This window comes from Bos javanicus, chromosome 28 (assembly GCF_032452875.1).
Source record: "Bos javanicus breed banteng chromosome 28, ARS-OSU_banteng_1.0, whole genome shotgun sequence".
Classification (NCBI taxonomy): domain Eukaryota; kingdom Metazoa; phylum Chordata; class Mammalia; order Artiodactyla; family Bovidae; genus Bos; species Bos javanicus.
The window spans coordinates 25,863,693-25,889,093 of NC_083895.1; the positions used below are offsets into that span (position 1 = coordinate 25,863,693).

Genomic DNA, 25,401 nt, shown 5'->3' on the forward strand with positions numbered 1-25,401 from the left:
AAAATTTTATTTAGTCACATTTAGAGAAGAAAGAAGGAAAATAGGGGGTATGTATGTGTACATATGCAATTTTTAGTGGGTTAGCCAATGAAGATCTCTAAAAAGATATAAAGGAAATGAGACAAGACACATTTGAAATTATCAAGGTGAAAAGAATTCTAGGCACAGAAAACAAAAAGGCCACAGGGCTAAAGTGTTTCTGGAGGGTTCTAGGCCCAGCTAAGAAGCCAGTAAGGCTGAAGCAGAGTGAGAGAGGAGGAATGAAAGATGAGGCAAGAAGGATAAATCTTGTAGGATCTGAGGGGTAATGATTCTTAAAGTCATCTTTCTTCTGTTTAGCAAATTAATTTACCTCCTGAAAGAAATCTTCAATCTCCTTCCTGGAGGATTCAAGCCTGGCTGCCAGTTTCTGAGTGCCAGCCTCAGTTCTACACGCTTTCCCAGATTCTAGAGCCTCTCTCCAGGGTTCTATTTTGCCAGGCAGGAAAGGGGATGTGAGAGGGCTAGTAATTCCTTAAATTAGTTTTGAAGCAACTGTATTGCTTTCAGTCCAACCCTGTAGCCCTGGTAACATGACGTGCTAATTTCTGTGACTTGCACAAATTCTACAATGTGACAGGCTGCCTCTTGACGAATCTCGTCCTCTGGAGGCTCAGAATTCAATTTTCTTTGTTCTAAGTCACTCATCCACCTATTTTCCATCTTCCAAAGCTGTACTTTCTCGTGCTCACTGTGTTTTGGGGGAGGGGTTAGTCCTATGCTTAGTCCTTTACTGTAATTCTAATGAGATTTGGGAGGGAGCAGAGAAAAATGTTTATTCCACTATGCTTAATCAGAAGTCCTATTTTATTTTTGTAATTAAAATTTTTTTTCCTTAAATTGTTACACAGTAAAATTGACATTTATGTGTGTACAGTTCTACAAGTTTTAAACCACGTATACAGATAAACCACCACTAGAGCCAGGACAGTCAACAATTCTGTCACCCTAAAGAACTCTCATGTTGCCCCTCTGCAGTCACACTCCCTCCTCATCCCTAGCCCTTGTCCAACACAGTGCTTGGCTTAATCATACGGTATATAATTCTCTGAGACTGACTTCTTTCACTCAGGTGTTGAACGTATCAATAGTGCATTCAGTTTTAATGCACAATAGCAATGGCACCCCACTCCAGTACTCTTGCCTGGAAAATCCCATGGACGGAGGAGCCTGGTGGGCTGCAGTCCATGGGTACGCTAGGAGTCGGACACGACAGAGCGACTTCACTTTCACTTTTCACTTTCATGCATTGAAGGAAATGGCAACCCACTCCAGTGTTCTTGCCTGGAGAATCCCAGGGACGGGGGAGCCTGGTGAGCTGCCGTCTACAGGGTCACACAGAGTCAGACACGACTGAAGTGACTTAGCAGCAGCCATTATTTTAAAAAACTTGTAGTCAAATACACATAACACGACATGAATACCATCAATACCAGAGATATAACCATCAACATGTTTTCCTTTTGCTTTTCCATCTAAACAATATCATAGATTTGTTTTCCCCTACCTTTTCCAATTCCTTCCAATCATAATTTGTGTTTCCAATAACCATTGCTTGTAGTTCATTAGGCTGAAAGAGCTGAAGGACTTTTCCTCCACAGACCTTATGAAAGCCCGCATGAAAAGCATCAAATAAGGAAGCCACTGATTTATTGAATATGTAATCCACATAAGCATCAACAAACTCTTGTCTAGAAATGAAAAAGCATACATGCACAAAATATAAAAAAAAAATTTACAGATAATATGTATTACAGTCTTACTAAACCTCTGAGTGTTACTGTACTTTTTGCAATTTACGTACAAAACCGAGAAAGTATGAGTAGGATTCAAAAGACAAAATCTTTATGAAGAAGTCTATTATTCTTTCTATATAAAAATCTGGTACATCTAGGAGGCATGTAGACAACCTCTCATTCACAGCCATTCTTAGCTTACTTCTAAGTGAAAGATGTCCTAATGGGAAGAATATTGATGCAAATGGCTATCAAAAGTATTTTTAAATAATTCACAAATTATTGAGAATTTATATGTATCACTCTAATACGTCCCTAAAAAGTATAATGCTAAAATAAGGAATTTTTAATAAAGAGAGAGAACTTGGGGATTAAGACTGTTTCACAGATTGTACAGTCTGCTTTTCCTTGGGTTTCAAAGGAATCTGATGAACCAATTTATTTAAAAAATTAAAAACCCAAGAGGGGCATTAAGTATTCTTTCAGGATAACCATTAAAAACTACAAGTGAAGTTTCTTTTCAAGTGTATGTGTACATACATATAAATACACATACAGATGAACACTGCTGATGCTTTTCTCCCTGTTATGATACAAAAGGAAACAGTCATGAAAAAAGAAAACCCTTTACTCAGTAATTAGAACTAGTTTTATTCCCACTTGTTCTTCTGGCCACAAACACTTTATGCAGCTACCTGGTTAAGCTGATAATCAGAATGTGTGCTAGAGGATTTCAATATTTTACACTCTTGTGATCCAAATTAAAAAGGATGCTTCTATAAATGGGAATACTGGTAAATTTAGTCATCTACAGATAACCACTTCAGCAAATTTTAGAATAATTCCAAACTCACTTTACAAAGAGGAAAAAAGGTTAAAGGGGGCCATTATAAAATAAAATTGGTGGCCCTAAGGAAAAATCAATAGCATATGCTTATCAGCATAAGGTTCTTCTAAGAAGAAACAGGTAATTTCATAAGGCATAATTTTATAACTCAACTATTAGAAAGTCAAATTTATACTGCTAATAGTTAAGTCTCCTAAGTACAAAAGACTAAATTGTTTTATGTGCTAACATTTTTGCATTCCACACTTTCATTATGCAACTCGGACTGGTGGTAAAAAGATCAAAATTCTTTAAATTCTAAACTAATCTATGTGAAATAATATTTGTTAGAAACTTAGAGAATTAGTGCAACAATAGGAACTTGAAAAGCTGAAAAAATATCTTTCTATATCATAGTCAAAGCTTTTCAAAACGAGTCGTTTTTTTTTTAAAGTAGAAAGACCTAAAATTTTTCCACATTATTTTAAAAACAGCTTTGTTTTTACCAAAGAAATAACATACATTTTAAAATGTCAAATGTATAGTCCTAACAGCCAACATTTACTGAGCACATACACGTGCTAGGTACTATTCTAAGCATTTTTAAATTATCGCCTCATTTAATCCTCAAAATAACCCCATGAAGTAGGTATAATATATCATCTCACCTTACAGAAAAAGAGACTTGAGGCATGGAGACACCAACTTATTAACCTAAAGTTACACAGCTTCTAAGTAACAGAATCAGGATTATAATCACCTGGATCAAGTCTCTGGCAATTTGAAGAAAACTATTTGTTAACTCTGTCGTTCCTTCTGGTATCTACCTTCAAACTTCAACAGAGTTCTGTTATTCCTTGATCTACAATTATTAATATTATCTGGTGAACTGAATACTGAATATTGGTTCAATATTCATTGTTAACATTTTTATGACTATAAATACTAAGTTAAGGAGTGTTCTACAATTACTTTTCTGAAGAATTTTTGTGTCCCTCAGGTTGCTACCTCATCCCCAACTTCAACAGAAACGTCAATCTCCTTTAGATTCACTCAAATATACTAGGTTGCATTTTTTTCCTGAAGACATTCCTCCTGGAATCCTCCATCTTCCTTATCTAAGGCAGATTGATTGTTATTTCTAAATCTTGTACATATCACTGTTTCTCTTTGCCTCTCATCTTTTTTTTTGATCCCTTTTTCCTCATTCTTGGTTCAATTCCTTGTTTTGGTAGGACATATCCTCTAGTAACTTCTTGAGAAAATTGCATTGGAAGTAAATTCTCTGAGACTCTGCATGTATAAAAACATTTTTATATACTTGTATGTATGGATATGAGAGTTGGACTATCAAAAATGCTGAGTGCCAAAGAATTGATGCATTTGAACTGTGGTGTTGGAGAAGACTCTCTTGAGACTCCCTTCGACTGCAAAGAGATCCAACCAGTCCATCCTAAAGGAAATCAGTCCTGAATGTTTACTGGAAGGACTGATGTTGAAGCTGAAACTCCAATACTTTGGCCAACTGATGCGAAGAGCTGACTCATTTGAAAAGACCCTGATGCTGGAAAAGATTGAAGGCAGGAGAAGGGGACAACAGAGGATGAGATGGCCGGATGGCATCACCGACTCAATGGACATGAGTTTGAATAAACTCCGGGGGTTGGTGATGGACAGGGAAGCCTGGCGTGCTGCAGTCCATGGAGTTGCAAAGAGTCGGATACGAATGCACAACTGAACGGAACTGAACCACATACTTGATAGTTTCAATATAGAACTCTGTTTAAAATAATTTTCTCCCAGAATGTTGATCTCCTAACTTCAGTGTTAATCTTTATGAATCTGATATTATTTTGATTCTTAATTCTTTGTGTATGGTCTGCTATTCCCCGCCCACCCCCCCAAAGGTTTCAGGGTTCGTTTCTTTTCAGGTTGTGAAATTTCATGTAATTTTGCCTTGTATTATGTTTTATATTTCCGCTTCCATGCTGTCATTCTTAAAAGGCATGTCATTCAGTTCTGGAAATTCTGCGGGGTACCATTTGACAAATTTCATTCATTCCATTTCTTCCAATGAAGTTTTTCCAGTTTTTAATATTATCCTCATGGATGCTACTCTTACCAGTTTGAGCATACTGATTTCAATTTTTATTGACATTTCTTCATCCTACACGGTTTCTGTTTCTGTTTTACCGTTTTGGTCTTTTCTGAAATGTCTACCGTTCTTTCATTATTCATTTACATTTAAAAGTTAGGCAGTTTTCCCAGAGAGGAATCTTCCAATACACAGTGTCAAGGAGGAGAGAGCTGTAGACTTTCACTTAATCTTCATGTTTCATTTCAGTGCTTTGCCTAACTGTCCTCAAATCCACAGTTCCTTTAGTCTGATCAGTCAAGCTCCAGTCTGCCCAGCTGGAGAGGGAAAGTTCCTAGGCCACACGTGCTCTATGGGAAATGGGTCTCTAACTGCTTCTTATAACAGCCAATCACTCTGTTTCCAGTTTCCCCTTAAAATCCATACACTTTTTAACCTATTTTTTTATTCTCCATGCCTGAACTATTGTGCTGCAATATGAACTGTCCGCCTTCATGGCTCCTAGTCCATCTTGTGCTGCACCTTCTTCTGTCTGGCTGAAGTTTGGTACCATTGGTTTCTAGCTTCCGAAAATGTGTCTGTTGTTGTCTCCTCTTTCTTCCCTTTGTTCTTGTTGGTAATGATCTTTTTGTCCCTTTATTAATGTCTTAACAGGAGCAAAAGGAAGATTGATTACGTCCTCACCATTCAAAGAGTAAATTTATCTGAGTAAAAACTTAAGACTGTGACATATTTCTAAATACAGAAGAAAATGCCTACTGAATCTTATTACTACCACTGATGCTGCTATAAGTCACTTACCGATTTTGTTTGTTAACAGCTGTGTCTGCACCATTTAGAACCAGTTCTTTCACTTCTGTTGCACCAAAGTTTTCAACTGTGATCTATTAATTTAAATTTTTAAAAAAAGTCAATGTCAGACTCAAAACTTATTATTTTAATAACCTATTATAATCTACCTTTCTCTCATTAAATATAAGAAATAATAAGTTTGAAGTAAAATTCTGGTAGCATAAGCTTATTTGTGAATTCTGCATGAAGCCACAGCTAGAAATTTTCATCTTCTCTAGCAGTTTGAAATCCTACATTGACTAATTACAAATTAACAAGCTTTTGGTTTGTTAACAGGAAATTGAGTAATTATCCCATGTAAAACTTCAGAAGGGTCACTACAGGAGTAAAATATTAGGAAGGATGTTTTCCTTGGACAAGTGATAGACTCCAAGTCAGAATGCATTCAACTTTAGAATAGCTATGCATTCTTCCCGCATGACAGATGCCACTCTGGTATTCCTTCTTGCTGCATTTTAACTACAGGTGGTTCTTCCAGTTTGCCATTAATTTGGTTTATAAAGAGTCATTTATTTTGAAATTTCTTATTTCCCTTACTAGTGTGCTCATTTTCCTATATACGTTTTCATTCCCACCTCTGCATCTTTTCTCTTCCTATTCCCTTTTTTTGGGAATATTCCTCTCTTCTATTAACATTTTTTTAGTACCTGTTTATAAAACACTATACTAGGAGTGGGATGATAAAAGATGAATAAATCCCTGCTCTGGAATTTGCTACCCAATAAAGAAGGAGAAATGTGATATGTAAACAACTCATTATTATAGTAAAATAAATGCTATAATAGAGACATGAACAAAATACTATCAGACCATGGAAGAAAGCAAGCTTACTTCTAAACAGAGAAAGTATAAAAAACCTTGAGGAAGAAATGTCATTTGAAAAGCATCTAAAAGGATGAATAAGGCTCTGAAAGATTAGGAGAGGACAGAATTTCTGACTAAGGACAGGGATTGAACAAAAGGATAGACAGACCAAATATCAAAAAAATGCATGCCCCTAAAAAACAGGGAAGGTGCGGCATATAAAAGAATACTGTGAGACATGACAAAACTTAGTATGAATGGGAGGATACAATGGAAGTTAGAAAGCCAGATTACAAATGATCTGAAGCCCATTCTAAAGCTATTACTCCGTAAGTAGCAAAGAGCCGCTGAGTACGTCTGGGAAGAACTGACAGTGGGAAGCAATGTTTGAATTAGCATAGATCTTACTAAATAGTCACACACTTGATGACTGATAAAGCTTAGAATTCAATGCTTCAGTCAATTGAGATGATCAGTAAAGATCCAGAGAAAACTGATAGGGTTATTAAGTGCACCAACTGAAAAGGAGAACTAAAATTTCACAGTAAATATGAATTCAAGGAGGACTTTTTCTTGGAAAAAGTTAAACATTACTAAAAGAAATTAACCTATTTCCCTTTAAACCTATCAAATTTTCTTGTAACTGCACTATGTGACAATTCTTAAAATGACCAAAGAATGGACAAACATTTTTGAGGAGGCACATAATTTTTTTGGCAAACTGTGTGATACAAGAATATGGTATCTTTTGTCAGCTTTGACTGTAAAAACACAAAAAGGACAGTTTGAGGGTATGTGGGGTTGGGGGGGGGGGGGAGGGCACACGAAGTTTTTGAGAAGAATAGACAGGAAAAAAGAAAAACTGAAGGTTTTTACCATTTTCCCAAGAGTCTAATTTATACTATTCAAATAGTTACTTCTGAAGTGCCTTATCATAATCCTTGCTGATTTTTCTCTCCTTTAATTGTCAACTATTCTATTTCTGCCAGATCCTCATTTATCAATGATTCTGCATAAAGACTAGATGATTTATTGAACATCCCTCTCACTGAATTAAATTCTACATCTTTTTTAAGATTTGTAATTTCATTTTCCAAATAATATTTCAATGTATTTCCATTTATATTGCATTGTATCCAACAGTAAGACAAAATTCGCAAGGATGAATGTTACTATAAAAGGGATGTCTGAGTGGGAATTCATCTTTTAGGTGGCAAATTCATTAGTGGATTCATGTTACAATAACCTTTACTTCTCTAAATATTCTTGTGATTGCAGACTCAAAAAAAATGAACACTTGAATAAAGAGGAACCCTTGTATCTGGAAAGATCTTTAGTATAATGTTAAACAACACAGGCTTATCCAGTCACAGAGCTGGATACAAATACTATCTCTGAAATGTGACAACTGTTTTCAGTTTTCTCATCTGTAAAATAAGGATAATAATACCGATCTCTTGGGATTATGAGGATTAAATGAAATAATGCATGTGACTAGCATATAGTTAATGCTCAATAAATGTTAGCTAAAGGGTTAAGAATTCCATTCATCAAAATAAAAACCATAAGGCATAGCTGATAAATAAAAGGGATGATGAACAATCAAGCTACTATTCTATGTCTTTCCATCTTACCGTAAAATTAAGACAAAATGTCTCTTCAACATCATCTTCAGGATAGTCCAGTAACTGTTGCATGCTTCTGAAAAACAATATGTATGTTGCTTTGAAGTAAAATATAATTGCTTTATTTTGACTAGTTTGCCTATGACTAGGTATATATTTCTCATTCATTCTTGGTCAAATCCTTTTGCTAATCTGTACTTTTATGTTTGTTTCAGAATGGTAGTTGTACAAGCAAATTTATAAACAATGTTGAAGGGAAAAAAAACAAAGGTTTTTATCTTTTCCTTTGAATACAAAGGCCATGTATCCACCCATTTTCAATACTTGTTCTTATATATAATTTTTAGGGCTTCCCTGGTGACTCAGATGGTGAAGAATCTGCCTGCAATGCAGGAGACACAGGTTCAATCCCTGGGTCAGGAAGATCCCCTAAAATGGCAACCCATTCCAGGATTCTTGCCTGAAGAAGCCCACGGACAGAGGAGCCTGGTGGGCTGCAGTCCATGGGGTTACAGAGTAGAACACAACTGAGTGACTGGCAAATTTATATACAATATTGAAGAGAAAAAAACTAAGATTTTTACTTCCTTTGAATACAAAGACCATGTATGCACCCATTTTTAATACTTGTTCTTATATGTAATTTTTTATTCCATTTAATGTAATAAATAAAAAGAACTACATATTCCACCTAGGAATGAAGGTGATTAGAAGTAAAAGTCCAAATCAATTATTTAACTACATTCAAGAAACATTACCTTCCTAAATTTATTATCTGATATTCACAAAGTATTGTTAAACTAAAAATTTACCACATGGCTTTATACATATAACTCTTTCAGTAGGAAATTCTCACAATGGTTTTTTCTTTTATTAGAAGGGTTACTGGTTTATTTTGGAAATTCAAGAAGAACAACAGAAACATAATTATTCCTAAAAAGAAAACTTCTGTACATCCCCCATTTCCTATTTTCTAAACCCCATTCTTGCCACTTTTTACAACTAACCTCCCAACATCAGGGACCAGTTCTTTCAAATCTTCCAGGGATGGCTTCTTTTTTAGCAGTTTCTTATATAAAGCCAAAGGAAAATGGAGGTCCACAATAGTAAAATTATAAATTGCTAATCCACAGATAACACCAATTAAGTGGAATAAATCACTGTCTTCAAATGTCTGAAAATGCAGAAAAAATTAATGAATAAAAAGAAAAAAGTTCATTCTCATTCCTATCTTCCTGGGGCAATATTATTGTTAGTATTTTTGCACATTTTCATTCAATGTATTTTCTAGGAGAGACAAAACTAAAATCTAGTGGAGATGATACTATACATATAATTTCACAACTGACTTTTCCCCCAGAAATATAATCATTTTCACATCACTAAGCATTATATTAAATGAAATGATTACTAGAACTTTTTTCTGATTTAAAAACTTATACACATTCAGAATTTGAAAAATAAAAAGCTTATGGAAGAAAATAAATTAAACACCTGTGTAACTCAATCACTTAGAAACACCAGGGACAATGATTTTTAAAAATTTTAATGTATTTCCATCTACTATAAGTTCAGAAAAATAATATAAAACATATTAAAGGTTTTCTCATTCTTCTAATTACAACACAAGTATTTCTTATGTCATTACTCTTCCAGAACATGATTTTTAATGGCTGAATATTAATCACATAAAAGTATCATGGCTTGCTAAATTAGCTATTAATATTAAGGCTTGCTAAATTAGCTATTAATAACTATAGTTGGACATCTAGATGATTAAAATATTAAAAACAATGTTTGTTTCCTTCAGTAATCTTTAAAGAATTAAAGATTTAATAATTTTTAAAGAATTAATGTACGTTCACAGGAAATTCTGTGAGCATGTAATTAATAGAAGAAATTTTTAAATTAGATCTGGGGCTCCAGACATAGTTCATTCACTATCTAATCTCAGTGTTTTCAAGATAAAAGCAGTATTAATCTCATAAGGTTATTGTGAGGATTAAGTGGAATCATGTATGTAAAATGCTTTTAGCATAGTTCTTACAGCGCACAGTAAAGGCTCAATAAACATTCTAATTAGCTAGTAATTTTCAAAATAAGATGGGTATCTTTTTTGCATATATATATATGTGTGTGTATATATATACTGGTCCATAGTTTGGAATATTTCCATAGAAGAAATTCTGCTTTGCAAGGAAGAATTTCAAAGTCAAAGGAATGCTAAGCATACCATAAAAACTCTTTTCCTCCACAACTGTTCTAGTTTATACTGCCATTGTAGTCCAGGAAAATGACTATCTTTTCACATTTTCATCTATATACACACATAAAATATATTTGAGTTAAAAAATGACAAATGTGTTTCACTGTACATTTTTGACTACTAGTGATACTAAAAATATAGATTTGTGTGTGTTTTTGAAAAGTCTTTTTGTGTGCTTAGCCCATTTATCTTTTAGGGGTTAGTGTTTTCTTATATATTTATATTTGAATACATCATATGTTAGGGTTATTACACTGTGTCATATTCAAAACATATATGCCTTTTATGTTCTGTTATCTCATATTTTTCATTGGTCAGATTTCTTTTTCTTCTGTGATGTCCCTACATTGTGTTGAAGCTCAAAAAGTCCTTAAACAGGGCAGACTGTGTATGTGTTAATATCTCTTCTTCCAGAAATCCCTGTAGATGAGAATACAGGAATAAATGGCATAAATTCACAAGAAAAAAGAATAGGGAGGAGTTTCAATAGCACGAAAGAAATTTCAATATCTCAAGATATGAAAAATAAATGGCTGGTTTGATTTGGTAAAGCAGAAAAAATGGAAACAGCAGCTTGTGAGAAAAGCCAGTAAAAAAAAACAAGCTCATCTATGCTGTAGGCTCAGGAACTGACAGTGCCGGTCTATCCCTGTGAAGTCAGAGGTATTCCAGCTAGCTCAGCTAGTAAAACATAACTCTGAGAGTTAAGTATCAGAGAGGGGTTGAAAACAGGATGCTTGACGGGAGAGGCCTTTGACTTTCTAGAAAGGATGAATCAAAGAAGCTCTGGAATCTGAGACAACTGATGCTCGGGGTCCTGCTTCAAAAACAAAGGGATCAAATGGAAGTCTATACAGTGAACAATGAGAATCCTAGCTTCCCTTTCCAGTGTCTGGAACACTACTAGAAGAACACTGACAGCCAGGGCTACAACCATCCCTGTAAACACAAAGGGTAAAAAGCTTACACATGCTGACATAGGCAGGTTCAAAGACCTCTACCTAATCACTTTACGAGTGGGGTCCCTAAACATAAATGTGCATATGCCCAGACACAAAAGTATCTAGGTAGCATTTCAGTGTCACATTCTAAAATAATAAACAGCCAAGAATTACAAGGAAAAAACAAAAGAAACAACCACAAGAAAACTAGATGAATAAGAAATAAAACCAATAAATGATTAATTTTAAATGGCTACATTTTAAAAGAATAAAATCATAAAATAAACCTTATAGGACATAATGGAATAAAACTAGAAATCAACATCAGAAGGAAATATGGAAAATTCACAGAGATGTGGAGATTAAACAACACACTTTTAAAAAAGATTAGTCAAAGAAGGTACCACCACAAGGGAAATCAGAAAATACTTGAACTCCTAAAAATGAAAACACATCATACAAAAACTTATGGACGACAGGGAAAGCAGTGTTCAAAAAGAAATTTTTATAGTTGTAAGCATCTGAATTTAAAAAGAAATAATACTTCAAACAAATAACTTAACTTTACATCCTAAGTAACTACAAAAAGAAGAGTAAACCAAACTCAAACCTAGCAGACGGGGAAAATAATAAAGGTTAAAGTGGAGATCAACAAAATTAACAAACCTCTACTAGCATGACCGAGAAATAAAGAGAGAAAACTTACTAGATTCAGGACTGAAAGTGTGGGCATTACTACTGACTTTATAAAAATAAAAAGGATTATAAGACAATAATGAGTAATTAGGCCACAATTATGAATAACTGAATGCCACCAAAATAGACAATATAGATGAAATGGATAAATTCCTACAAACACACAAACTTATATAAGAAGAATTAGAAAACCTAAAGAAACTTTTAACAAGAGATTGAACCATCAATCAAACACCTGCCAACAAAAGCCTGAGACCAGATTCTACCAAACATTTAGAAGAATTAACACCTATCAATCTCAGAGTCTTCTTAGAAAAGGAAGAGAAGGAGACAGTTTTTAACTCATTCTATCAGGTTAGGGATGCCATGATAACAAAGCCAGACAAAGACATCTTTCACACACACACACCCCCCAAAGAAAACCATAAAGCAGTATTCCTAATAATAACAGAATAATTGTCAACAGAATACTAGCAAACTGAATCCAGCAGCTTATATAAAAAGAATTACACACCATGACCAAGTGAATGGTCAGGAATGCAAGGTTGTTGAACATAAGAAAATCAACCAATGTAATACATCACATAATGGAATGAAGGAAAGAAACCACATGATCACCTCAACTAATGCAGGAAAAAAATTGTGAATAAAATCTAACACCCTTTCATGATAAATAAACTCAACAAACTAAGCATAGAAGTGAATTTCCTTAACATGATTCAAGGAATTTATGAAAATCCACAGCTGACATTCCACGCAGATCAGGAAAAATTGAGAAGCATGTCCACTCTCACTATTTGCATTTGAAAACATATTGGAAGTTGAAGGCAGGGCAATTAGATAGGAAAAAGGAATAGAAGTATCCAAATAGGAAAGAAAGAGTAAAATTAAACCTACTGAATTTATAGATGACACGATCTTGTAAACAGAAATTCTAAAGAGTCCATAAAACAAACTATTAGATATAATAAATGAATTTAGCACATGATCAACACAGAAAACAATCAGCTGTATTTCTACACATTAGCAATGAACTAAAACTAAGAAAACAATTCCAGTTACAGCAGCATCAAAAAAAACAAAATAATTAGAAATAAATTTAACCACGGAAGCCTAAGACTTGTACACTGAAAACTACAAAATGTTGCTGAAAGAAATTAAAAGACCTAAATAACTGGAAAGATATCCCATGTCCATAGACTAGAAGACAATACTTCCCAAACTGATGTACAAATTCAATGTATTCTCTATTACAATCTCAATGGCTTTTTCTTTTTTTGCAGAAATGGAAAGCTAACTGTAAAATTCATACAGAATTGCAAAGGATTCCTAATAGTCAAAAGAATCTTGAATAGGAAGAACAAAGTAGGAAGACTCACACATTGCAATTTCAAAATCTACAAAGCTATAGTAAACAAGACAGTGTGGTACTGGCATAAGAACAGACATATACATCATCTGAATAAAATTGAGAGTCCAGAAATAAATCCATATAATGATGGACAATTAATTTTCAACAAGGATGCCATGACTATTCAATGGGGAAAGAATATTAGTCTCTTTAACAATGGTGAGACAACCAGGTATTAACATACAAAGAATGAAGTTGAACTCTTACCTCAAACAATAGTCAAATGAACTCATGATATATCAAAGACCTAAAAATAACAGCAAAAACTATAAAACTCTTCTAAGAAACTCAGGGAAATCTTCATGACCTTAAATTTGTCCATGGTTTCTTAGTTATAACACCGAAAAGCACAAGCACCAATATATGAAACAGATTGAGAAAAGACTTTACCAATATTTAAAACTTTTGATATCAAAGGATATTATCAAGAAAGTGAAGAGTTAATTCACATAGTGGAAGAGAATATTTGCAAATCATATATTTCTCAAAAATCTAGTATCCAGAATACATAAAAGAACTCTTAAAACTGTAACAATAAAAATCCAACTTAAAAATGACATTTTGCTAAAGAAGGTATACAAATGGCCAAGCAAATACATCATTAGTCAGCAGGGGATGCAAACTGAATCACAATGAAATATCACTTCAAACCCACTATAGTAAGAAGAAATAAATACATGCATAAAATACATTTTTAAATATATTTTTTTAAAAAAGGAAGTAGCAAATGTTCAAACTGGAATCCTCATATATTCCTAATGGAAATGTAAAATGGTTCAGCCATTGTGGAAGACAATTTGGTGGTTCCTCAAAAAGTCAAACAGAATTATCACATCACCTAACAATTCCACTCGTAAGTACAGATCCAAAATAACTGCAAACAATAACTTGCACACAAGTTTTCATACTAGTACTATTCAAGAGTATTTCACCAAAAGAGGTAAACAACCCAAAATTCCATCAACTAACGAACGAATAAACGAATGTGGTACAGCTATACAACAGAGCATTATTCAGCTACAAAAAGGAATAAAATACTGACACATGATACAAATGGATGACCCTTGGAAACATTATCCTAAATGAGAGAAGTCAGATACCAAAGGCCATTTAACAGCAAATATCAAGAACAGACAAATCCATGGAAAAAGATAGTAAAGCAGTGATTGAGGCTGAAAGGATACGGGGAGAAACTGCTATGTCTACAAGTTTCATTTTGAGGTGATGAAATAGAACTAGATAGTGGTGAGGGTTGCAGAGCACTGTGAATGTACTAAATGCCCCCGAACTGTGTATTTAAAAAATTCTTCAGAGGAAGAACTTAGTTTTATAAATTTTACCTCATTAAAAAATAATATTAAATTAAAAAGAACAAACGGCCCTCTGATTTCCTCCCTCCTTCCTACACTGTCTCTGAGGCGTGAGTACACTCAGCATCCACAAGTGAACTTCTAAGTACCATTTTAAACTTAAAGAAGCCAGGGCCCTTAGAAGAAATGGCTAGTGTCAGGACTAGGGTATGGAAAACACAAAACCGCATGGAACATTTTCTGTACCAAATTGTATACCAAATTTAAAGAATAATGAAAGAAAAATGGGGACATGTCAAAAGTACACTAAGTAGGAGCCAGCTCCATTGGGCTCCTATTGTCCAAATCAAGATATAACTGAAAAGGTAAGAGAGATCCACTCCCTTGGGTTATTATTTCACTCTTCTTTCTTCTTCAAGATTCCAACACCCTTCCCCCTACTCTAACCTTCTAACAAACATGCCTCTCTCCTAGGGTATACTCAAGGGGCAAAAAACCTTGCAAAACAATTAGAACTACAGTTGACCCCTGAACATCTCAGGGGTTAGGAATGCTGATCCCCTGTGCACTTGAAAACTTGAGTATAATCTTCTAGCTGGTCCTTTATCTGCAGATTCAACCAACTGAGGATAGTGTAGAATCACAGTATATAGTTGTTTAAAAGAATCTGCATATAAGTGAAAAGACACAGTTCAAATCTCTATTGTTCCAGGGTCAACTGTTTTTATAGTTATCATAATATTGGTTGAAAGGTTGATACTGTTAGGCAGTAATGTACAAGTCTAGAACATTTTATCATACCAAGTACACCAGGTAGCAAGGAAATTACTTAAAAGAGTATTAGTGCTCAGACACTCAGTTGTGTCCAACTCTCTGTGACCTTATGGACTGCAGCAGACCACCAGACTTCTCTCTCCATGGGATTATTCCAGTGAGAATACTGGAGTGGGTTGCCACGCCCTCCTCCAGGGGATCTTCCCAACCTAGGGAGTGAACCCATGTCTCTTAACGTCTCCTACATTGGCACAAGAATTCTTTACCCCTAGTACCACCTGGGAAGCCTGAGTATTATTATCTAGGAAGCAGAGTATTAAGACTATATCAAAAGGACTCAGGTGCCAAGTGGAAGAGCTCTTCTGACAAAAATGGGATAATACCAATAAAGATAATAACTGCAATGGATTGAAGGGCTTCCCTGGTGGCTCAGCAGGAAAGAATCCACTGGAGATGCAAGAGATGTAGGCTCGATCCCTGGGTTGGGAAGATCTCCTGGAGTAGGGCATGGCAACCCACTCCAGTATTCTCGCTGGAGTAATACCACAGATAGAGAAGCCTGTCGGGCAATGATCTGTGGAGTTGCAAAGAGTTGGACACAACTCAAGCGACTGAGCACAGCATACAGCAATGGATTGAAAAACATCAAATATGTTTAATCCATGAATATATAATAATATTTGAAAACAAAATAAAAAAATGAACTGTCACCCCTGGTATGCTAATGAACAGATTCATTCTTGTGAAAAATAAGTAACTACAGAGACAGAATGTAAAAGATCTCATATGAACTGTATTACTAAGGATCAAATAGTAGATGAGGAAATTTCCTTACATTTAAGCTACAAAAATGAAAAAGAAATGTCAGAATTAAGAGTAGCATCATTTTGCAACCCCTAATAAATTTAGCCTAGGCACTGATCATCATGACTGCTAACATCACAAAGGACACTCTCCTGGAAGAAATGACTAAATAATATATTAAGGTTTTTAGAACAAATAGTACATAATTCAAATTTCTTTCAACTCAAGAGTTCTACAAACTGAACAACCCATTTCACTTACAGTTTCTAAATCAGGGGCCAGCAAACTTCTTCTGTAAAGGGGCAGATAGTAAATATTTTAGCTTTTGTTGGCCACAGGGGCTCTGTCATAACTACCCAACTCTGCCTCTGCCAGTTTTAGCTAGAAAGTGGAAGGCTGCTCAGTGGTACAGAATCTACCTGCTAATGCAGGAAATACAGGAGACGTGGGTTTGATCCCTGGGTTGGGAAGATTCCCTACAAAAGGAAATGGTAATACACTCCAGTATTCTTGCCTGGAAAAACCCATGGGCAGAGGAGCCTGGTGGGCTACAGTCCATTGGGTTGCACAGAGTTGGACCTGACTTAGTGACTGAGTATGCACGCATAGCAGTGGAAAATAGGTAAGTGAGTAGGCATTGACTTTATGTGATGGGAAGAACTTAGATCATGAAATATCATTTGCTGCATAGTTATCTCTGCCCTATATGACACGGGAGAGAAATCAATGACCCCTAACGATAAATTGATTCTCCCCAGAATGAAAGTTAATCTGGTAGCTATTCAATCCTCAAATCTAACTCAGCAGAACAGTCAACATCATTTTTCAGGCTGACCATTCCTTAATTTCTTTTGCTAATTTGAAATGATAAGCATAATCTGTTTTAATGACTGTAAATCCAAAAGTTTATGATTTTTAAAATTGTAATAAAACAGATCTGTGAATGTTAGGAATCTAGTAAGTTAATGAGTTAAGCTGAAATATATAGGGGTGTGTGTGTATTTATTTACAAAAGTAATTTAGATGGCTGGACTTTTTACCTTATCAGAAAACCAAATGAGTCTGGAATCTTCGTAATACCTAAACATGCCATATTTAGGATCCAATAATTCCCTCATGATAAGCAAGAAAAATTCTTTGCGTACCCCTCCTGCATCAACAGCATCTTCTCCAACAAATATAACCTAAAAGAGGATAATGCAAACACTGAGTGTAAAGAAATGAAAAGTATATTCTGGAGACTCTATAATACATTATTTATTATGAATAAATGTTCAGCAATTAATAGCTATAATTTTGTTTAAGTATATTTTTATTAAGATTCAAAGATACTATAAAAATAAACAGGAAAACTTTAAACATATTTTCTGAATAAAAGTTCCAATTATACAACAGAAAATGTTAAATTACCTTGAGTGGCTTTTTGTAGTCTATATTTTTTGTTTTCCTAAGGACTTCCATTGCATCTCCTACAATATTTTCCCTACGTACCACTAGAATTAGGCAAGGGTTCACAGATTCAATCACTGGGAGAAAAAGAGAGGAGACATTCTGTCTGTGGGCCTGGTCAATAGCCATCTAGAAAACAAAAATTAAAAATTTAACAACAATGCTAGGAAGAAGCTACTATGACTGGATAAGCTAACCTCTACTTATTTATAGCTATCCACGGCCCATAGGATTGTGAAGAGTTGAACATGACTTAGCAACTGAACAATAAAAAAAACAAATTACTGTATTATTGAATTCACATAGCACCTAACACAGTATTTAACACAGCATCAGAGCTTAAAAAACTATATTCTGAGAAAAAAACTATCCTTTTGAAATTTTTGTAGTAATGTATAACTGATGATACCATTAAATAAGCATGGAACTATAATAATAATGATAAACCTGAACACTGTTGTCTCTCAAAAAATAACTAGGATGGAAAGTGTGGAGAAAAAGAAAACTGCATTAAAACATACCTTTCCATAGAATAAGAAACAGCCTGGTCAACCAAAAGGTTTACAGAAAGTCATCTAGTAGATTGATCACAATGTTACTGTCATTAGTCACTAAGTTCTGTCTGACTCTTCTGCAACCCCATGGACTATAGCCCACCTGGTCCCTCTCTGCATGGGATTCCGCAGGCAAGAATACAGCAGTGGGTTGCCATTTCCTTTTCTAAGGCATGTTCCCGACCCAGGACCCTGCGCTGCAGGTAGGTTCTTTACTGCTGAGCCACCAGGGAAGCTCCAAGTGATCACCTTTTGTGCTCACACTCCAAACATTTGGCTTTTACCAATTTAAAGCTTTTATTTTTGTTTTTTCCTGTGATTTTCTTTGTGTTCTTGTTCTAAAATGAAATATCGTACATCGAAAGCACCAAGTAATTGTTTTAACAAAGACTGCTGAAAAAACCCAGCAATCCAATTGTTAGTATAGAACCTTGCAAAAAATACTTATTTCTTCCATTGATGAAAACAGAAATGAGTGCAGCTCTAAAATTCCTCTTTGTATTATTTATTGTTTAAAACTATGGAAGAATTTAGAACATCAAATGCATTTATTTTAAAGGAATAAAAACTGCTAACAAAAGTAGGACGGGGGTAATTTTTAAAAGCATTTTTAGAATATTAAGTACCCAAGGTCTCATCTCATCCTTTCTTAGTCCTCAGCTCTATAGTCTGATATTCTCTATCAGAGGAAAAAAACTCAAAACCTTTTTAATTTACAAGTTCAAAAGGTAAAAGTAAAACTATTGTATTCCTTCACATTCACAATGTAAACTAGTTTTTAAAATTCTCATTATAAAGGAAAAAACACTCAACATAAGTGGGGGGAGGAAAAGAGCAAAGAGGAGGAGACAACCAACCTCAAAACACCTTATTATTACTAAAACATTCTTCACAGAAATTTCACACCCTCCTCCCAACATGTGATCAAATGCCTCCTACTCTAACATCATCTCATCTTTACTCACTTTCATCTTCTACTAAGTACATAGGTAGGGAATACATAATACAGCAAGATTTGAAACAAACCAACATTTTATCAAGGAAACAAATCAAACTGTTTATAAAGGCTACATATTTCTGTGATGAAAGATTATACCATTTTAAAATATAAAATGATAAAAATCTAAATTCTATTTCCTTATATTCTATATAAATTATTCTATTTCCTTTTAAATATATTTAAGTATCCCTTATAAGAATGCACAATTTACATCCAATAGTCTTATAAGTACTAAAGATACTTTGGTAAAAGTACCTTTGCAAAAGACAAGACTACAAAGGTACAAAGTATCCCCAAAGACATTTCAAATATTTACTTTAAGAAAAAAACCACAGAAACAATTCTAAAACTACTCTCAAGTTAAACTAGTACTATACAACATTTTACCTGCATCTGTAAGACTGCATCTGTTTGTAACAGAGTAGTTTTTGCTTGGGCATCAAATACAAATGGATATGTGCAGATTGTAACCGGGATATCTGCCAACTGGAAATAAAAAATTAGCTTATTAGTACAAACTGGTTTGTGACGTATTTCTTATAACTACTGTCATTTCTTGTGTAAAGTTGATCATATTCTTGGTTTATTTGCTTTGTGTCATTCAGGAATTATACTGATAATTAGATGAAGCACTGGAATAAAGAACCCTAATACCCAATTTTGGGAGAGAATTGTATACTTAGGAACCCATAAAATTGTAAATTACAGGTATCTTTTGCTTAACCTATATTAAACTAGAAGTTTCAGTGAACTAGATTGGAAATATATTCTAAATTTGGGGCTCCTCTGTTAAATACAGTACCCCGTTCTCATATGTTAGGGCTACTCTAGCAACTGAGGCCAATGATAAGCAACCTACTTATTCATATTTACTGCATGCCATAGGGTGCCAACATTATTGTGAGCCCCAAAATTTGTCATTCAACATACAAAATAAGCATGATTAGCACTATTATTTTCTGTCAACCTACAAAGCTGATCAATAATAGTTGATCTTTTATTACCATTATCAGATATTAGTCGCCTTATTATTTATCCTAGCAGATGAAATAGTGATTGACTGCAAAGTTTTTAATAGGCCAGAAAAATACAAAGAGCTATGAACTGCCAGTCACAGATCAGCTAGAGGATGTATTTCTACCATGTATCCAATAAAGCAAAATTTTTGTGCTACTTCTGACACAGAGTCCCTTCTCCTTATAAGGCTTCCAGTGAAGACTTAATACACCATGAAGCAACTCTCTTTAAGTTATTAGAAAGCTTTTTATATTAAATCTGAATCTGCATTTCTATGTATCACTTTGTTTTCTATTTCAGTCTTCATTCTGCCCCCGGAGGGAAGTTTATATGGTTTAGATACTTCATGCTGCCATATTCTCCCTAAGTTGTCTTTTTTCCACACTAAATATGCCCAGTTTTTCCAACCACCCTGAAAAATAATATGGTTTCCAACTCTACTTCATCCCAACTGCCATCTTTTAAATATATTTCAATTTGTCCAGGCCTCTTTTAACTATGGCTATCAAAAACAATGAAATAATTCAATAGTGCCTAATCCGTATAGAACACAAGATTATCAATTCATTGTTCTCAACATGTAAGACAACATGCTGAGTTATATTAATCCTTAAGTAAATTGTCATTCTTGGCTATTTTTCATATGACAATTTTACCCTCCACTCTGTATTTGTCACTAACCAGCTATTGATGACTTTTCTAGTCTTTTTACTACTCTGAAACTAGAAGACTGAGACAATTTCTAAAGTCCTCATCGGCCCCAGCACTCTTTTATTTCATAATTTTATATGCTGCTTCTATTTGAGGGTGAGGAAGCAAACAATGCTGGGCCTATAATTTGAAACTAATTCTAAATATGTCACTGATTCAAGTGCTGGGAAAAAAAGCAAAGTAAACAACAAAACCTAATGTCTATAATACAAGTATAATACAAAATTCCCAAGTGTTAAAAAAAAGGTGATTCAGGATTGCTGATTATGTAAGCCAAAATGCTAGAACCTTGAAAGTTTATTCAATTTTATGACCATGTTGAATATCAATTATTAGTTTAAAAACTGAAGATAATTCCACTTCTCTAACATAAAATATTTTCTGCCTTCTGTGTAAGCCTTTGTTAAATTTTACAAGTTTGCTTTTTTTTGTATTCTGAGGACACTATAAATTTTATTCTGAAAGACTTTAAGAGGATAGGAAATATTTTAAAACATTGTTGAAAGGCATCATATAGGTGTAATGTTAACTAAAGAAAAAAGGGTCTAATTTTCTTCAGAAAATTCCTCTGAAATGTTATATAGGGCAAGTTCTATACACTCATTCATATATATATATATATATATATATATAAATAAATATATAAATATATGTTTTACAGTCACAAAAAAGAGGAAGCTTGGGATCTCCAATCACTTAAGACAACACAGAGTGTATCTTACTCTGAACAGGAGACTTTATTACACCAAACTTACCTCAGTTAATCCATGGTTGACATCCTAAGACGGCAGTGCAGAATGTAACAGTAATGAGGAAAGAGCAATGTTAGTGTCCAAATTTAACCATTTCTATTCAAAGTAGCATTTCATTTATTCTGCTACAGTAGAATATTGAATTAATGAAGTAGACCAAAATACATCTACAACAAAACTTACCCTTTCTACATATACCTTATATATCTAAAAATGTAGTAAGAGCTTTTTTCAGATATCTTGTGATCAGAAAATCACTGAGGCTTGAACATAATGAAATTTGGTTTCAGCAAGTAAGTACGTCATTTGCAGAATTTAAGCAGAACAGAAAAACTAATCTTACAACTAATTCGGTCTTGAAGAAATAATTTTATGGCCCAATTTCTCCACTTGGAAAATGGGAGAAAATATTCCTCAAAGACTTGGTTAATCTTGACAAAATGTTTGAAAAGTGTTTAGTAGATTAAAGAGCTACACGGAGAAAATAAGCCATAAGTTGTTATTCATCAGAAATAACCAGTGAAATGCAGGTATCTAAATACTAAGGATTCTTTAACATTAAATTAGCTTAAAATAGGAAGTACGAGACAGGGCATAGAGGTTGCTAAGTAGAAACAAGAAATGAAACGAGAGAGATATTCATGAAGGGTATAATAACGAAAATTATAATGAAAGCTTACCACTGCATTGACCAGAAATGTACAACACTTTCTTGAAAAAAGCTTTTGTGTATGTTTAGAGTGCAGACTCAAATAAAGGGTTAAAATCTCCAAAAGTATGTTACTAAATTTGCAGATGGTACCTTGTACAGTGAGGAGTTAATCTTACCCAAAGAGATCCTCTCCCAGTAGTCTGATTTTGCTCTGGAAGACAATCTATAGGACTTTTGAATTTCATACCTCAACAGGAGTATTACTGGTTGCCTGGAGACTCTGGGATATGTGGTTATCAGTTCTTACTGCAGAAGGGTTGGCAACTAAAGGCCAGCCATATAGGCAGTACGTGATGGAGCCTCAATAAAAACTCTGGGCACCAAGGTTCTAGTGAGCTGCCTTGGTTGGCAATACTCTGTATCACAAACAGATGCTAGGAAAGTAACTTGTCCATGATCCTCAGGGAGAGGAAGACAAAAGTTCAGTCTTTGGTACCTTTGCCAGACTCTACCCTACGCACTTTTCCCCTTGGCTGATTTTAATCTGAACTCTCTCCTTATAATAAACTGTAAATGTCAATGTAATAGTTTCCAATTAGTTCTGTGAAGTTTTGTAGCAAATTATTGAACCTGAGAATGGTTCCAGGAATCTTCCAACCTCACAACTGGTATCAGAAGTGAGGGCAGTCTTTGTGAACTGTTCCCTCTAACTCTGCAGTTGGCTACATTCTTGCATATGCCTCAAGGGGTATCACTGGAAGCTTTAATATATTAGCAAACATTTAGGGTTTATTCACTATATTGTGCCAAATAAAGCCAAGACAGTATAAACGTAAGTAAATATGACTTTAACTTCCTATTCTGAGAAAGATAAACATTTATAATTGTTTCTTTAATTTAAAAAACTCTGAGTGCCAAATTATCACTACATATGCATCCCAGTGGCAGTACTAGCAGATATATTATAGAAGCTGTTCTGCAGAAAAAGCCATTTAGATTACACTCAGTTTAATTTAAAGCAATTTAACAGGAACACCTGAAATACTTATATAGTACTAAATGTATCTTGTGGGATGTTTTTAAAGTCCTACTACAACTAAGAAAGTGTGAGTAAGAAACACCTTTCCACATTTTTCTGATTACCTATGGCCAATCTGATAACTATGTTTCATACCTGGTATCATGGAAGATGGATTTTACTATTAATAATGAAACACTAACCTATATGTACTTTGTTGCTACACGTAAATAGAGAAAAATGCTAGGCATAACATTTTGCATTGGGAAGACTGTCAGAATTTACAGTGCAACTAAACCATAAGTCTGATTGTAGAGAGAGATGTAAGCTAGAAGAAATATGAAAAAATAATGGGATGTGGATAACTTGGGAAAAGAAGAGAGATTATAAGACACCAAGCAAAATGATTTACCTAGGGAAGAAGCATCAAAGGAAAAACCAGATTAAGATCACTATTAGAAATTTCAATTTAAGTGTTAAGAAACCTAAGACAAAAGCTTAAACATTGAAAACAAAGTAAATACATACAAAAGCAAGGGTAAACTCCTCTGGGAAATGTCAGGATTGCAAAGTAGTTACTGTATTAGTTTCGAGTCTAACTGAGCCATAGTAGTATTTCCAAGGGAAATTTAAAAGAAAAACTAAGTGGTGGTAGTGGTGGGGTGGGGCAGGGGGGTGGTATGCGGACAGGATACTAGCAAAATATGTGTGGTCAACTAAAGGTCCATTGCTGAAAATCCATCGTATCATTTAACCCACAGTCTACTCTTGGCTCCAAATCCACATACCCAAGCACTATCTGTTGGCTGTTTGTCCACTGGGGCCCCTGAAATTAGGTCAAAGTATGCCTAATTTTAGTTACCCAATGTCCTAGAAACCCGAGTGAGAAAGGCATGAAGGAATGTTCAAAAGCCAGGGTCTCATTGTCTGAAGCAAACTTCATTAAGGCTGCTTTAAACATCAATAGTGAATGATAATTTACTTAGTTTTAGACAAAAAAAGATGCAATTCCTTGGTACGTTTTAGTTTCAACATATTACTTATGGCAAAACACTGTATCATTGCTGGTGGCATCATTATTTAAGGGTGAAACACAGAATAAGTATAAACAGAGGATACTGAAGTTACTGAAGTAATTCAAATAAATATGAAGTATTGGTGACTAGACAGAAGTATAAAAGATACTTCTAAAACATGAAGAAAATGAAAAATATACAAACATAACTTGGTAATTCAAGGCATAAGGAATCAGTCCAAGAATCCACAAAATATTAATGCCATTAAAGATTACAAGGGGGCTTAAAAAGCAAATGACAACATTCTGGGAAATATTATAACTACAAGGTTTATAATGCAAGGATTAAATGTATCACAAATATTAAAGTATGCAAATATACTTTAATTTCTTCATTTCATTAAATGAGGAAGAAGCTCAAACCCAGGAAGTACCAGCTGGTCCTCCCAGGTGTTACGTCAGGCTATCTTCCTGGTTTGCTGGTGACCATGTCATGTCATTAGCTCAGCATTGTCCATAGTTAAAGTATAAAACCTTAACTCCACAGAACAAATACAGTAATGACTTATAAACATGGCAAAATTAATACTGAAATAAAAGTTATGAATTAAAAATGTATAAAGTATAATATTAAAGACTAAAAATTTTACCAGTTTATCAAATATATTTAATTAGTACTTACTTGTATCTGACACAGACATACACAGTTCTTGAAATAAATGAATATACACTTTTAAAAATGCTTAACTTGATTCAATTATAACAGGCAAAGACTTAGCATAGACCTTTCTATACATTCACCAATTTTTACTAGACATATATTGATATTGTACAGTAACAAAAAGGATAAGAAAGGGAAGAAAAAGCAGCAAAAAGATTAGTTGTAACCACTAAAGTATTTTTGTCTTTTGACTATGCCTCACAGCTTACGGGAACCTAGTTCGATCAGGGATCAAACCCAGCCCTTGGCAGTGAAAACCCGAACCACTGGACCACTAGGGAATTTCCCACTAAAGTATTTTTAGAAACAATTTTAGAGCAAAGTTAAAAGAAG

At 34.3% G+C, this 25,401-nt stretch overlaps 1 protein-coding gene across 5 annotated transcripts in view; it reads right to left on the bottom strand.

Annotated features, from left to right (window-relative positions):
• The window catches only part of HERC4 (HECT and RLD domain containing E3 ubiquitin protein ligase 4), a 127,690-nt gene that overhangs the window by 3,670 nt on the left and 98,619 nt on the right, over positions 1-25,401 (bottom strand). For 3 of the 5 annotated variants that reach the window (XM_061405119.1, XM_061405121.1, XM_061405122.1), the window contains 8 exons: positions 21,666-21,689; positions 19,570-19,668; positions 17,590-17,757; positions 17,220-17,363; positions 8,985-9,151; positions 7,987-8,053; positions 5,498-5,580; positions 1,547-1,730 (listed from right to left, as the gene is read on the bottom strand). In XM_061405119.1, the coding sequence (XP_061261103.1) occupies positions 1,547-1,730; positions 5,498-5,580; positions 7,987-8,053; positions 8,985-9,151; positions 17,220-17,363; positions 17,590-17,757; positions 19,570-19,668; positions 21,666-21,689 (936 nt within the window). Of the gene's footprint in view, positions 1-1,546; positions 1,731-5,497; positions 5,581-7,986; positions 8,054-8,984; positions 9,152-17,219; positions 17,364-17,589; positions 17,758-19,569; positions 19,669-21,665; positions 21,690-25,401 lie in introns of those variants that run through there. The other 2 variants (XM_061405120.1, XM_061405124.1) reach the window with 2 other exon arrangements.